This window comes from Gavia stellata, chromosome 22 (assembly GCF_030936135.1).
Source record: "Gavia stellata isolate bGavSte3 chromosome 22, bGavSte3.hap2, whole genome shotgun sequence".
NCBI classification, from domain to species: Eukaryota; Metazoa; Chordata; class Aves; order Gaviiformes; family Gaviidae; genus Gavia; species Gavia stellata.
The window spans coordinates 10,947,266-10,964,640 of NC_082615.1; the positions used below are offsets into that span (position 1 = coordinate 10,947,266).

Here is a 17,375-nt window from a genome sequence, read left to right on the forward strand (position 1 = left end):
TGATGGAAAAACTTGAAAAATTATATATATCCTTACAATCAATTCTGTTGCATTAGTCTATTTCTATATTTATTGCAACATGATTATTTTTTAACATTTCCTCTCAGTCAAACAAGTTCAGGCAATTGTTAGGTTGAAATCTATTCATTTTATAAAACTCTGGAATAGGAGAAAATCGAGATGCCCAGAATCTGTCAGCACCTAGCAGGATGTCATCTTCAGACACACAAAATTTCTCTGTGGATCAAAGCTTGTGTGCAAAAAAATGGAAAACTAGTCCAGGTAATGGGTACCAGAGAAGAGGCACTAGGTAACACTTCTTCGCCCGGAGAATCAGAAGATGCCACGGAAATGCATGTAGTGTGATACAGAAGCAGAAAGAATGACACTGCAGAGACATACTTTAGCTAGCAAAAGCAATTATGAGGGGGATCGTCTTGCACTGCCCAAAAGCTTGTTTCAGCTTATCTGCAGACAAGTGATAAGAACGCAGATCATTATCACTAACAATAACATCTTAGGAAACAAGGAAACTTCTAAAATCAACCCATAAAAATACTAACATACACAATAGCTTTCCATAAGAAAAGGCTTATTTCTGCGCTCTGCCAGAACAGGAAGATTCACCTTTTTTTAATATTAATGACTTTTTTTGAGAACAAGTATACTTTGAAGTGGATTCTGGCTGATGTCCTGGTGAGTAAAAAACAAAATAAAAACCCAGCACAGACTAGAAGTTGAAAGAAGACTATAAACTACACTTCCAACTCATTCTCGTACATGAATAATGTTTTGTTTACTTTTAGGACACATTCCAGAGAAGTTAAAAATGCTATTAATTTTAAATGAAAATGAAGAGTGAAATATCTGTGCTTTGGAAAGAGAGTTACACTGGGAATAAAGTTCACTCTTCAAAATGACAATTTCTATCTGCAGTCTGCACCTTGTAATATGTACTTTTCCCACATTTAATAGTAAATTAAGGAAGACAGTACCTGATCTACTTTTGAGTCACTAATCTTTTTTTAACATATACTAAATAGACACTCATGTACATTATTAGTGGGTTTGAAACCCAAGCACACGGAACACCAATTTCTAAACATCTGATTCTTGTAGATTTAAAATTTGAAAATGGGTAATTAAATTGGTACCAATATTCATTATGCTATCATTTTAAGGATCATTTGGAGGGAAAAAAGATCTAATTTTCAGAAACACAATCTTCATAAAGTTTTGCTCCAGAATAAAAACTGCAACTTCCAAATGCAATTACAAGCTTTATCTATATGCAAATGCTTACAACATATACAATAATAATAGCTTTATACAATTATTTTGATTGAAGCTGAAGAAAAAGAGACAATGGATGCAACTTTAGTTAAAAATTACAATTTTGCTTTCTGAATATGGGCTATTTTCTTAGCAAAAAGAAAAAGAAAACAAAACCAACTTGTGATGTATTACACAAGGTAAATAAAGCCTTGAATGTGCCATACAAGCTATTTGCATCGATCATTGTCCATTCATAGACACTTCTGACAGTGTCAAAACCTATATATGTGATTGTAAATGAAGAGCAAATGTTTTTCTAGTTCTTGACTGGTCATCACATAAAGACAAGTATCAATTAGAATTTTACAGCCTCATTTTAAAAACTAAAAAGTAGCAAAATAAGAGAGTAATAATGACCATATTTTTGGTGTTTCTGGACAAACTTACATTTTTAGTTTAAAAAGTGTGTTTCTGCATCAGTCTAAATAAATATATATATATAAAGACATTTTGTAAGCAACAGGGGATCGACAAAAATAATAATTCCAGTAAGCTTCTACATTTATAGGGACATATTCCAGACTTCTAATAAGGCTCATTTGATGAAAAGATTTTTATTAATAAAGACAGTAATGTGATTTCAAAATCTACATGAAGTCACTAGAAGATGTTATGAGAAAAGGCATATGTGTCTGCAGTACCTTACAGTCTAAGTTATATAATTGCAGAAAGGAACCAAAAAACTTCACGTAAATTGAATTATAATTAAGAGATCAGAGTAAACGACAACATAATCCATAGAAAGATACGTACGCATGTGTTCGGTTCCCTGACTTACAAGGTAACTGTTAAGAATCACATTTATGGAAGGCAGTATTCATAAATAGCTGCAATTGAAAAATGAACAGCTGATAACCCACTCCCAAGCACTCCCAGCCTCTACAAGTCTTCAACAAGCACTGCTGAAATCAGTCAGAATTATAATGTTCAGCATCTACAAGAATTTAAAAACACTTAAAGGGTAGTTCCTGTTATTAATTATACACAAGAGTCCTTCACTCTTAAGACTTTCATGCTTTCTACTGCAGAGGTAAAAGCTGAGGAACTGAGCCTAAAGTATGTATTACATAACTTACTATTTTTACCTTTCACCCTAAAGAGAAAAAACCCACAAAACCAAACATAAAAGAAATAATTATCAATGCATCCCAACAGGGAACTCTGTTTTTTTCATCTTTCTGCAACTTTCTTTCCAACATTTCATTAAATTCTGCTCATGGCATAAGTCACTTACATCCGCAAAAATCTTGTATAAAATTAACACCATATGTGGCTGCATATCAGCAGTTGATGGGCAGTATTACACCAAAGCAGAGGGGAAAATAAAGAATATGCCAAACTTTATCTTGCCCAGGACTCAAACTGGTTTATCTGTCAACTCAGAATGAGCTATCACTCCCACATGTTTAATTAGAAGCTGAAGAGCTTCATAGAATTACATCCAGGGCACTGGAACAGTCAGTTTCTTTTAACTGGAACACGCTGCTGGGGTATCTAACAGATTCAAGTAAACAAACCAAAACTTAACATGTTCGAAGTGTGGGAAGGGTGAAGATGGTTTTGCCCTTGAAATGTAATACAAGAAAAAGAACTTTTGCTGCAAGATACGATTTAATTACGTTCCAGTTTTGATGAGCACTATATCACCAAGGAAATTTTCTAGAAAAACAGAAGTACAATGGCATATTTCTCTATTTTACTGTCATGTTCTATATTGAGTGAACTGTATATTTAGTGTACCATGCACCTGTTTGATATACAGAATTTTTTTTGTGATGCACATGACTGTAGTAACAGAGAATCCTCACCAACATGAATACATGTATCTTCCCTCTTCTGACAAAGATGTCCTATTGTCCTTTCTATAGAGCAATGATGCTCAGAGACAACACATCCCCTTCCCCGCACACAAAACAACTGCTGAAAGCATAACCTGTATGTCTACATGATCAAGTAATTCTCCAGCAGGAACAGATTTGTAGAGGAAAACAGTGCTAAGAACTAGACACCCATAGAGCCCACATTTCAGGGGTTTTACGTTGGACAAGCTGCAGTGTGATCCATGAACCAAACACCCTTTAGCACCTGGAGGACATTAAATGTGCGGCTGTAACACAGCTCTCTGGTATCACCCAAAGGAAATCCACTTTGCATGCTCCAAGACCACCCAGCAGTGCAAACCAAAGCACTGTGAAAGAAGGGATGACTGGGATATACACTTCCAAAGGGCTTTCCTAATCTGAACCAACACTAATGTATTTGCACTCATTAAGACTCGGGAGTCTCATCTGCACGTCAGTGCTGCTCTCAGTAAAAACTTGGAACATGGGTAATTTTTCAAAGATCTCGCAGAGTTCAACTGCAGGGATAGGAGCAGAATCTCGATTTATACTGGTGTCAGGCAATTAACAGGACCGTATTTCCTCATAATACGGTTCATATGTTGCAAAGGGAAGGAAAGGGACAGCTGAAGGAGGGGAAGAATAAATAAAAGCTGACAAGAGACATGCACAACAAGCATCTTAGCTGCATGCTTATAATCTCTATGTCAGATTATCTGCAGATCATTAAAATTACTGTCCTTTGAGAAGGAGTGCACAGATACACAGTCCACAGATTAGGTTGAGGGCAAAAGGCCAATAGAAAGGACAAAGCTGGCTAGAGGAATCATGGAAACTAACTGTGCACAGATACAATTTATGCTCCCAGGTGGGGTTTTTTGTTTGTTTTGTTCTTTTTCTTGTTGGGGTGTGTATGTATGTGTTTGGTTTTTGCTCTGAGGGCTCCATTTTTAACAGATACCTCCAAGTTATATGCATGAAAATACATTAACGAGCCAGCTGCTTTAAGTCTATCTATACTAAGTTTCCATTTCAGAAGATTTCATGCTGACCATTAAGCTACATAGAAAGCATTAACAGTCACAGGCTCTTAGTGACTTCCATGGAATTAATTTCTCAGTCTCAGGCTTATAGAAACATTAATGGAAACTGTAGCACATGACTAATAAGTAATATAAAGAGTGCAAAGAAAAACACAGACGTTGTTCAAACTGTGGTCTGTAATATCTGACCTTACCACAAAAATGATAATGATACAAGAGAAGCAGTTCTGGCATAGAGAGGAGAACTTGCTTTGTATCTTATCCACCCTTCGGCAATAACATTTCCAAGTAAGGAAGACAGAAAATATTTTTAGGAGAAGCAACACAGCAATGCAATACATTTTTCTTTATTAGGGTTTTTTTTTTGTTACAAAGGAAAATGAAGATAGTAAAATGAACAAGAAACTGTTGGTAGGGGAAACACAACTATCAGGATGGAAAACCAAGAACTAAGCCTTGATCCATACACAAGAAAGAATTACTTCTGCTACTTCCTCTGTAAACACGTTATAACAGAACTAAGGATTAATAAAAACTGTACGCGTCAACCAGTTCACAGGTGTTCAGAGGTTTCATTGGTTCGAATCTTCAGATCACAGATATAGCATTAAAAATTGGTTTCTCGACCACCTCTCTACAAAGACCTTTAATACAACATTTGTAATGAAAATACATGATTTAAAAAGAAGGAGGCATCAGTGGGTTCTTTGGTCTTTTCATTGTAGAAGAGAGGTCAAGAACTAGTGGATAAAAGATTAACAACACAGAGGAAAGGACATGCTGGTTTAATGGGCCAATGTTACGATATTTGCAAGGACAGTAAAAAAGAATAAAATCCAACCATTTCCATTTTTAGTGAAGGAGTTACTATAGACACCTAACCAGCCAGAACCAGCAGTTAGGAAGTGTACCTACACAAGCTATTCCAAAAAGCTTACCCCATCGACTTAAGAGAAAATTCAACATTCAGAAAAAAAAAGTCTGAAAATAAATTGAGGGAAGAAAAGTGGAAATAGCAGTAGTTGTGCAGGTTAACTAAACATAATAATCTGCTTTAACTGATTTCTCTAATTTTTATTTATGTAAATTAGAAAAGAAACATGAAACTCTTCCTTAGCCAGTTATTATCCTTAAGCCAAATGTATTTCAAAGCTGAACTAAGGCATAATATTGCACTTAGTAGACCCTGCAGGAACCATGTAGAAGAGGGAAAACTTGCAGTTAATAACTACAAATTTTCACCATTTGGGAGAGAATTAACAGACACTTAATCAGGAACATAAGCTGATTGCATTTATATTATTGTAACTACAAATATTTTCACCTCGAGAAACTTGCTGAGCTTTCAGTGCTGAACTTAAAACAACCTCTAAACACACATAAATACACATTCTTCAACATACATTCTTCAGACCTTAATGAATCACTATGTGTTGTGCTCTGTTCACCAGAAAAACTCTTCTTACAAATCAAACAGCAAGAAACAAGTATAGGTTATACTTAGAGTATAACAGTATCAAAAGAATGATGAACCCAAAATTTAACTTAAAAGCTTGCTGAATTTAAAGTCTCCTTTCTTAAGAGGGGAACTTTCATACTGTGGAGGATTGAAAAATGTTTTAAATTATTCCATTTTTCACATTCCTCTTGCAGTATTTCCAGGTGCACGTCAGAAAAAAGCTTTCAGCATTACAGACAGCTTGCTGTCCTGCTTGACAGTGTAAGAAAACAGAACAGAGCCATAACTCCCTTAAATAATCTTACCATCATGTTTTCACTACCACAAAGACAATCAACAGAAAACAGCAACACCAAAACAACAGAATAAGAACTCCTGTTTCAAAAGCACTATATTTTAGAATTGTTTGTTTGTATAGATCAACAATAAAACACAAATATCAAACAGCAAAATGCTTCCTAATAACAGGAGGCAGTAAAAATATATTCCTTAGAAGAAAGTTAATCAAGCTGAACTCATTCATTTTCAAATTCACACATTGCGAAAGACAGGCCCAGATTTTTTCCACTGCTATTTTCCAATAATGCAACAGAATTCTGCAGCCTCTCCATGAAATAACATATCACAACTCCTAGTTGTAAACTTAAGTAGCCATTCTGAATATCTATTTGCTAGTATATGCAGTAGCTAGCCACATTAGAATACACGCATTAAGAAAGACAAACTACTTAGAATGTGGACTGTCTCTTGCTAAGCATTTGTGCAGTAATAATGCAATTGCACCCTGAACCTCTGCCGCATTAAGGGCTTTAAAAACCATACCAAAATTGAAATTATTGTCTTTTGCAAATTCATAGGGATCCCATAAAAATAAGGAGAAAAAAAATAAAGAATTTTTAAAAGCTTTTTAACACAATAAATGAAAATATTTCTCTTCAATTCCAAAGAACTCATTTAAATGTTTTTCCGTAATGCTGAAACTGAACACTACAGCAGAAACACAGGCATTGAAATCAGAAAACAAAAATGATCACATACAATTGAAAACATGTTCCGAGGCTCAAAGCAAGCCAGATGAGAAAAGGTATCAGTGGTCCAAAAAAGATCATTACAGTATAGCATTAAGTTTTAATTTAAATAAAATTTAAATTTAAACATAAAATAAAAATCCTTTCTTTTCAGGGCATCTCTTAAAAATAAAACTAGAACTGCATTTTGTGTGACGCTTTGTTAAAGGAAGTTTTAAAAATATTCAAAAACATACTGCGTTAGCTGCAGTGTTTAATACTACAAAAACACTAAGTTAGGACTTTTGTTTAATTAAAGAATTCCTAACAAATATTCATAGAACAATCGCAGTTTCTTAGTGTAGAAGCATCATCTGAGTTTGATGCACTACCATTCTGGACCTTTCCTCTTCCCTTTGGTAGCAAAGGCCACAGGAATTTACAACAACTTTGTCAATAATAAAACCACCCAACTCTGAAACCTGGCTGACATCAAGTTTCTGTCTAGCAGGAGATTTTACAACACTCTTGAAACCAGAACTAAGAAGGTTTCTTATAATGGAAACTCTGGTGGACCAAGAACTATAGTTATACTAGGAGCTGTCACTGTAATATTATTTCCTTTCCTTTATGTCATACTGAAATTTCCATTTTATTCTTCATTTGCCATTCTTTTCTGTAAAGGTAGTCGCTTAATTAAAGAAACTAGGGGTTTTTTTGCAACTTACCTTCTAGTTTCACACTTTTAAAATTCTTCATGTTCTCACTAATTTTGATCACTAATTTGTCTTTCCAGCTTTAGCTGGTGACTTTTTAGATGGAAGCTTTGGAAAGTTGACCTGAAAAAATTTAATTCAGCAGCTTTATCATGGAAGTTTTATTTTTCAAGACTATTATCCCAGGAGTATGAACTCTGATTTTGATTACAATCAAATTTAATGAAGGACAGCAAAAAAACCCCACTACTTAAAACTTATTAGTGTACCAACAATAACTTGCTACAAACCACCTAAAATCTGAGTATTTCTTAGAGATTTTGACTGTGTAAGAATACAGACAAGAACACTGAATACAACAGTCTCCATCAGAGAAAAACTGCAGAATCTTGCTCCGATGCATACAAAAGTCAGGTTTGAACGTATTTAGATTCCTGAAAAGTATCACTTCTGAAGCATTTAAAAATAAATCAAGCTGCTCTACTGCTTTTACTCTTGGTTTTGTTCATTCATGGCATTTGGAGGGAAGTGAGACTGAATTCAAGTTTTTAGCTAGCTTTATAAAGATTAGTCCTCATCAGACAAAACTATTCCTAGCTACCTAGAATTACAATGGTAGAAGGAATTCTGGCCACAGAATACACAATACTGGAAATGAACTGCCATACCAAATTGGATCTGTGGCTCGCATCAGTGGATTGCAGCCAATTTGAGCCACTAGCTGCCTGGCTGGAAGATGGGAGAAAGTCGACACAGTACAAACTGCAAAGCTTAAGACAGATAACTGTATAATTTAAATGCAGCCCCAATTATTTTCTGTATACCAATGGAAATCTCTAATGAACATCTAAATAATTCCTTAACTAAGAACCATTGGGCTATCTTGAATGGGGTTCAGGAAATGCCATTGCACTACCAACTGAGGACTACACATTGATCTATAGCACCACTCTGGATGCGATGAGTAGCAAAACGCTGGAGGATATCTACAGAATTTAGTCTTAACATCTTGGGACACAGAGGAATTTGTATACAAGATTCATAGAAAAACCGTGGTTGCATGCTTACTTTAATAAGGCATGCAACGTTTTCACTATGTGTGTGTGTCTGCAAGTTTCTACTTGAAGAATGAAAAATATTTTTTGTAACATCTTCAGAAGTCATCATTCTTTTACATTCGGTTTCTCAGAGGTTTAATTTCAACAAGTATCAACTAACATCAACTTTCACAAGAATACGACAGAATCCATAATTTCACCAACTACTAAGTAAAATCAACATTCAGGATAGTCAAATATGCTCTAAAGCCTTAGCAAATAACCGTTAAAAAATATAATGAAAGAAACAACCAAAAGGCTAGCTAATGAGTACACAATATACATCTGCAGGTGAAATGATAGGGAAGAAGTGAGGGAAGACAAAGGGACAACAAAAAGCTTCATCCTAATTAGATAAACATATGACAGAAATAACAATAGTTGGGTGCGATTATTTTATGATTAAATGCTAAATAACAGTATGAATTTGGCAAAAATACAGAATATGTGAGAATACAGCATATCATGCGCTGGCTTTCATGTATATAGTTATCTTCCACTACAGCAGCTTTCAATTTCTCAAGGTTAGTAGAAGGTATTAAATCTGTGATTTTGTAGGAGTGGATTTTTTTGTAATTGAGTATTACATAAGACAGAAAACTGCCGCCTGTCCTAAAACGTAGTTCAAACCAAAGGTCCTCCTAAACATACAGTGTATGAAAATTAAAAACAGGGAGTTTGGTTTATGAAAAGAAGCCATATGACTAAAAAATGAATCCATTTTCCAAAACACCCACACAGACAAGATCTTCTGATGTGAAAAATGGTCTCTGCAAAAGCTAAATTGCACAGATTATTTTCATGAGAAGTTAGAAGCTGCATCACATGCAGATTATATGACATTTACCATAACGAGATTTTAAAAAAAACAACCCTTTTTGTGTTATTACAGTATGAACAATTACTTGATTGTTCAACGTATACGATATAAATACCAATAGTTATTTAATTGAATAATTGTCTTCCTTTAGAATTTACATAGGCAGAGATGCTTGCTTAGTTTTTCCAGGCTTGTTTCCTTCTTGCTGCAGGCAAGTTTTGGCTGCCTTCAAAGTAAGATGCAACAACATGGCTAGCCAACAAAGCATTTGTGGCTTACCTTGGCACTGAAATCCTTGTTTCCCAAATCCCCTGCATAAAAAAGAAAAAAAAAAACCGTCTTAGTATGTTTAGCTATCTTTTCTTCTCAATGATCTAAAACAACATAAAAATAGCTTCATATTAAATTACTTCAGATTTTGCTAAGACAGCAACAGATTTTAAAATATACAACACAGAACAGCCCACCCATTTCAAAGCAGAGAACAATAGCTGTCACCAGCTATGTTATTTCAGCTTCTGGCAACAACTTTTTTATTATTATTATTTTACAAGCTATTTTGGTTCTACAATTATCATCACCTGTGATTATTGCATACTATTTCAACTCATTTAATGTCACACATATACTTAACAGCAATGTAAAATATTCCAAGTTCTAGCAAAGGCGTATAAAACAAACCCAACAGTTTTTCATCCAAATTTTAGGATTGCAGGCTGATGCTGTTATGCGCCTCAGCTGGATACCAGTCATTTGTTGTATGGAAAGGAGGCAGGTTAAAGGTTTTGCTTGTTTCGATATAAATGAGAAGATAGGCCCGTTGGTTTCATACTGATTGTTCTTCCAGCTTCCTTGCTGCATTTCCACAACAAAATACAAATGTGCAGGTAATACTCTACCAACGAATACAGTGATACACAAGCCTTGTAGGTGGTATCCAGAGCTCCAACATACATTATACCTCTGGCAAATTGCACTGTTGTTGGTTTTATTTATTTGTTTAACTTTAAACATTCAACATTCTCTTTCCACAGAGATAGATGTTTTGAGTATCCTCCCTATAAACATTTCTCTGCATTTTCCCTCTTTCCATTTGGAGAGCTGAAGCTGCTTACGCTAAAAGACAAATGAACCAAAGCCATGAACTGTAGCAGCCAGCCAGCAGGCTGTAAGCAATTAACAATAAGAAGTTCAATTATGAAGTTTGTGGAAATGTTTTTTTTAAAAATCATATCAACAATTTTCCCACTTTTTAAACTTATTTAATTATTTAGAGAAAGGACAAAACTTTTAGTACACTATTCCTTCATCTGGAAACTGAAACCACACAGTTTTGAGCATTTCCGTACATTTCTACGCAACAGTCCCTACCTGTTATTGTTATAACTAGGCCTAAACTTAGAAAACCAGAAGAAATAAAATTGTTGGTTTATTTGGCAGCATACATGACTACACTACACTGTCATTCTGCTGCTGTTATCTCCTGACTTCACTAAAGAAAAAAGCATGTACTGGAAGTGTGCAAATGCAGTTGCAGGAAAGCTGACAGCAGGACTAAGAACATGAAACAGACTTTAGATAATTTTTCGTCCTTTAAACAGACTTACTTGTAAAGAAGAGTCCTGTATTATCAACTCTAAAAGCATAGCCATTCTCCAGTGTTCGAGCGGAAGTCACACACTAACCAGCTGCAGCCCACTCTGCTCCCTGATCAGTTACAATGTATTTTAAGTAAAAGGTCTTAAAACAAACATCAACACTTGAGAAATAAAACATCCAGGTGGAAGCTGTTTAAGACGACAAGGAGGCACTGCACTATTTTGGTAAATATTACCTGGTCAAACGTAATCTAAGAAAACAAATCTATTTGCATAGTTCATTGCAAGGTAGTATTTACTATTCTTTATACCTTAAGACATATGTTAACCACCACCTGTCATGTTGGAAATAGATTAAGCACTTTTTACAGAGCATGATGCTTATTCAGGAGTTGCCCATCTTCAAATGAGGAAAAAAAACTTTTCGAGTTGTCACATGCTCATTTGATGAATGTTAAGAGCTTTCTTAGACTCAGTAGCAAGAAAAGACAAACGAGCACAGCTACTCCTGCCGCCTGCCAGCTACACGACACCTTTCACATCCCTCCTGTCATCAGGTGCCTTTTCTCATGGCAGCCACTTCCTTTTTTTAATTGTGCTAGTTATCTGCACAAACACAGTCTGACAGTAACCCTGCAGCATTTTTTCACACCTACCAATTCATTCTGGTTTAGATTAACTTTGAACCAGTTTCTGAAGGTCCCTCACTTTTACAATACCGAACTGTGCAAATTTATTTTTTTCAAATAGGAAAAAATAATTTTAAAAAAACAACTCAAAAAGTTGACTTGTTTCTCCTTATTTCTTCTGCAGTCTACCCATCTCAGTTTTCCTTCCTTACTCTGCAAATATATTTCAATCATTTCTGGAGGAATTGCAGACTTTTCTTCAGCGTGCAAACCGAGGAAAACTGATGAAGGAAGGCAAAGGTCCGTGCCCAGACGCATAAACACATACAAAAAGAGCAAGACACCTGCCCATAGACACAGGGCCAGCTGGGTGCAGATCTTTTACAACTTTGGCTAAAATCACAGCTTTTATTTTCAGCAATGAAACCTGCAGCGAAAACTTCAGCAGCAGAGCAAGGCTGAGGCTAAGCCACACCTCAGGTGAAGGAGAGGAAGCCCAAGTTGTTTACGTTGCAGGCTCACCGAACGTACACAACATTCACCTAAACGCAAGGTACACACCCGCTGCTCTTGCCTCACCTGGCTGAGGGCACGGGGCATGAGCCAGCAGCCTCCGCACGCCCACTCGCCCGGGGAGAGCGCAGGGCAGCGCTGAGCCCGGTAGAGGCGGACAGAGCCCGGCGGCTCGGCAATCCTGCCCGGAGGAGGGCATGGCAGGAACCCGGAGGTGTACGTTTTCCCTAACAGCTCAGTAATGAGGGGGTTGGTAGGAAGTTTTCCTCCCTTCCTCCCCTCTCTCTAGCAGGAACCCTTCACTTAAAAAAAACCCTCCCTTTCCTAAACGTAGCAGCAGTGTCAGTGTGCGTTCCCAACCTCCCTGCCCTCCCTCCGCAGCAGGAGGAAATACAGGAGGCAGCGATCACAAAGTTAAAGGCAGGGCTGCAGAAGTTGTGCCACACAGCAACACCCACAGCCTGAAACAGAAAACCCTCCGGTTCTACTGCAGCAGCTGTAGCGCTGGCTGAGCTCCCCTCCGCTACGGGAAGGCGGGCACAGACAAGGGGGGCTTCCCGGGTGAAGTCAGCCAAGCCAAGCCAGGCAGAACCGGGGCGGGGTGGGGGGGACGAGAGGTGAGGAAATAGAGATCTGGATGATTTGGGAAACGATGTCCCCAGCGCGGGCCTTCAGCCCCAGCTGATCTCTGCGGCACTGGCCAGCGCTGCCCTCCCGAGCGCCGGCAAGTTCGCCTCCCCCCCCCCGCCTCGAGACCGGGGTGCGCCCCACCTCGGGCAGGGACCCCTCGGGGCACCGGCGGCCGCAAAGAGCCCCCCTGGAGGGGGATGCGACAGAGCCGGGGGCAGCGAGGCGACACGGCTCTGACCCAGCGGGGCTCACCTGCCCGACCCCGGGGGGAAGAGGCCGGGGGCAGCCACCCGCGGGAACGGCGGCACCGGGGAGCCGGCGGGTGGGAGGGGAGGGACGGCCGCTCACCGGAGCCCGGGCACGGCGGCGGGGGCTGCCCCCGGAGGGGGGGTCCCCTACAGCTGAGCGGGCCCCGGCGGAGGTGAGCGGCCGCCGGTGGGTGCGAGGGGGGAAAGGCGCTCCCGGGGTCTCTCACCAGATGAAGTCGGTGCAGTGGCTGCAGAAGGTGGGCTGCTTGAAGAAGCGCGCGATGAATTTGTGCTCCTTCACCTCGTGCACGTTCTTCTGCCTCAGGGCCCCCTTGCGAGCGAAGCGCCGCGCCGCGTCCGGGGCCGCGCCGGGCTCGGAGCCCGGGAACACGTCGGCCATAGCGCCCTCCTCTCCACCCCCCTGCCGGGAGCCGGGCCACCGCCGGGAGTCGCCGCCCCGACGTCCGCCCCGTCCCGCGGCCGCCGAGTCTCTGGCAACGGCGGCGCTGGGCGCTGCCTCCCGCTCCCGCGCCTGACGTCGGAGCGGCGCGTAGGGAGCGGGAGGAGGATCCCGGCCCCGGGCCCGCGCCGGCTGCTCCGCCCGCGGGGTGAGCGAGCCCCCGGCCGCGGGCGGGGCGGGGCGGGGCGGGGCGAGCCCGGCGCGGGGCCGCCCCCCGGCGGGGGGAGCTGGCGCACCGCGGGAGGGGGGGCTCTGAAGGGGGGGCGTCGGCACCTGCCGCCTCTCGTCAGCGGCCTCCGCCCCTCACACACGCACTCACCGGCTCTTCTCACACACACCGGCTTCCCTCACGCACACACACCGGCTTCCCTCGCACACGCTCACACGCACCGGCTTCCCTCACAGACATGCTGACATACACGGGCTTCCCTCACGCACACACTCACACACACACACCGGTTTCCCTCACACACACACTCACACACACCGGTTTCTCTCTCACACACACACACACCGGCTTCCCTCACAGACATGCTCACATACACAGGCTTCCCTCACACACACACAGAGACACAGACACACACACACACAGATACACACACCCGGTTTCCCTCACACACACACACGCACCGGCTTCCCTCACACACACACACACACCCCGGCTTCCCTCACAGACACGCTCACATACACCGGTTTCCCTCACACACACTCACACACACCGGTTTCCCTCACACACACACACCCCGGCTTCCCTCACAGACACGCTGACATACACAGGCTTCCCTCACACACACACACAGACACAGACACACACACACTCACACACACCGGTTTCCCTCACACACACACACACACCGGCTTCCCTCACAGACACACACACACACACACACCGGTTTCCCTCACACACACCGGCTTCCCTCACACACACAGTCACACACGCACTCACAGACCGGCTCTCCTCACATGCACTGACTCCTCTCACACACACCAGGTCCCCCCCCAAACACACACCGGCTCCTCTCACACACACACACTCACTCCCCGGCTCCCACACACAGACCGGCTCCTCTCACACACCCACCCCGGCTCCCTTCATACACGCGCGCAGGCACAGAGGGCAGCCGGCTCCCTTCCCTCCGCCTCACACACACAGAGCAGCTGCCTGCCTTCACACACACACAGAGGGCAGCTCACACACAGACACAGAGTTTCCTCCGTGTCGGCTGTGGAAACAGACGCCTTCCCTCCAAATCGGGCCGCGGCACCAAGCGGTGCCGCTGCCCGCAGCAGCCCCCGGGCCCGGGCAGGGACCTGGCAGCAACAGGCCGGCGTGACCCTCCGGCAGCCTTTTACCGCTACTCAGTACCACTGCTACACCCTGCCACAAGCACAACCACCGCCATCGCGAAGAGCGTGGCTAACCTACACCCAGCTGCTCTCTGCCACCTTCACAGCGTGCGCTTCCTGTATGACCGTGAGATATGTTACTCCACCACCACAGCAGACAAAAGATGTAGCCCAGACGCTCTCCTTCACAAACCTTTCCCCTTCCTGCAACCCAGAAACCCAACAGCATATATGCGAATGCTGTCTGAGGCCATACTGAACATCACACAATGCATCGTACACACCGTGCATCACACGATGCCCACTGGACATACAACAAGCACAAGAGAAGAGTGGCCTCACTGCCTCACCCCACTGCAGTGTGTCATGTAGCTTTAATTTACCACACAATACAAATATCCTCAACAAAAAGTGTAGGAAACTCACAGCGAGTCTTTTTCACTAATTAACGCATCCAACATACGCACAAAAGACTTTTACCATGCTTTTATGCAGCACAGTGACAACGTAATAAAGTATTCTGTAAAATAATAGAACCGTTCATCTTCGTTTATTCACATTACACACAAAATGTTCACAAGTCCCTGGCAAGAGAAACATTATCTGCCTATGGCATACATACGTTCTCTCATATTGCGATTTATACAGTATCATCTCCATACATTCAGAAAAACACCACATAAAGCATGACTGCGTTTGCGTAAAACCAGAATGTATGTGCTAAACAAAAAACCAAGTCCTAATCATAATCTTTTTAATAAATGCTATTTTCATGGCTACAAATTTTCACACGGGGAAATGGATGCTGATTAAAAGTTCCTCTACCCCAGTATATCTACGTACTCCTAAGTCTGTCTGTGTAAGCATGTGTACTATGTTTTATTTCACAAGAATGAAAGCCAGCTAATTAACTCAAATTAAAACTTATTTGCTGATGGAAAAAGTGCACTCAGACATTTACCACAGAATGGAAATAACTTGTTACAGATGATCTTATTCTTGATTTTAAAACCTAGGTTTCTGGGTGCAGCCTGGCTGAACTGGTATGTCCATGGCATTTCATCAAATAACTGATGACAGAGATAGCCCCGCGTTTTTTCCAAACTTACAGAATCAAGCCAGATGCCCTATAAACTGTTTCCATATGCGCTTGCCTCATGGACTTTTCTTTTGCAAGCAACTACTTTCAAATTTGATCTGAACTTCAATAAAATACAAAGATTTTTAATTTGGTTTCTACCTATTCTACACATTTCAAATCCCTTATTCCTCTTCAGAGGGAATAGATTTTTCTTACCCTAATTAACTTATGCCAAGGCATGAGGAGCACTAGGAAACATTTTGTACTCTCATTAAGTGTTCTATCAAGAAATATGGAACGTATTTACTTCTTTTCCTTTAGTGCTATATTACAAACATAGCTACCGAAACTGGAGAATCGGACTGAATCAGACACAACAATCATTGCGTCAGATTTGGGGCAATCTGTACGTTTCATTGCTCCTTCAAATTTCACAAACCTGCTGAATCATTTTGGATTCCCATTTCCTTCCTGAGAGTGTCTCTGGTCGAGATTCATTCACCGAAACATCAGCGAGTGCCCCAGACTCTTAGTTCCAGCACCTGCCGATTGCCGTGTTAGGCCCCAGGAAAGAAAGAGCCAAATCATACCAGTTGTGACACAAGAAGATCATGTTAGGATCGCTTTACTCTGCATCTGTAAAGCAACCATTTCATCTCAAACTGAATAATTATCTGTATGCTGTGACTATACACAGCAGGCAAGAGAAAAAATCTATTATGTGTGCACAGCAATCCTCAGACAACTAGGTACACTGTTATAACACAACCTTCCCTTACTGTATGTAACATGTAACTCCTCTTACTGCTATATTTTGGATACACACCACTTACTTACACAATGCTTTTTTGTGTATGTATATATTCACCTTCGAATGTCAAGGTTTGTCACTATGACCAGGATACTCTTACAGTGATGCTATGAGGGGATACCACGTTCCGTTCACCAGCCACTGTTGGTATATGCTAACCTAACATCAGCATCCTCTTGCTGGGAGACTTTCAATTGCTTGGACAACCATTTTTCCTACTCCACACTCAGGTCCTGCGGGTGATACAGGAACTCATCCTTCCTCTGCAAATTACTGGAGGAAAAATGTCTGCCATCTCTTCCTGCGCGCGCACGTTCCCACCAGCAGCCCATGACTTGCTCTTCTGCTTAGGGTAGTGTTTGCAATTTGTTTCTGATTCAGGCCATCTGGACAAGGAGTCAGCATTATCGTTGTTTGTGTTCAGGCATATACATGGTTATTAAATCAGAGCACCAGCTTTCCCAATCTCCTGGCAAGCAACTCCAGAATTCCTGTCTCCAAAGAACCATTTATGGGGTCTTCTGATAACAAATTTACTCTTGTGTGAATATTTGGATAATATCCTAGAGAGTTTGTCCCTGATAGAGGTTCCCACTGGAAGAGTTTTTCTCTGCAGAATTTGATCATTGCTGTAACAAGCGCAACTTCTCAAGTCCTTTCTATATTTGCATCAATACCATCCCAGGCCTGTAAGTGCAAGCATCTGTGTTCATTTTGAAAGAGGTTTCTTAGAGTAATTC

At 41.2% G+C, this 17,375-nt stretch overlaps 1 protein-coding gene across 2 annotated transcripts in view; it reads right to left on the minus strand.

Moving 5' to 3' along the window:
* Positions 1–13,336, minus strand: part of PRKCA (protein kinase C alpha) — a 155,797-nt gene extending 142,461 nt beyond the window's left edge. For both annotated transcript variants that reach the window (XM_059828371.1, XM_059828372.1), the window contains exons 1-2: positions 13,164–13,336; positions 9,598–9,629 (exon numbers count right to left, since the gene is read on the minus strand). In XM_059828371.1, the coding sequence (XP_059684354.1) occupies positions 9,598–9,629; positions 13,164–13,336 (205 nt within the window). The remainder of the gene's footprint in view (positions 1–9,597; positions 9,630–13,163) is intronic.
* Between the last annotated feature and the right edge of the window lie 4,039 nt (positions 13,337–17,375).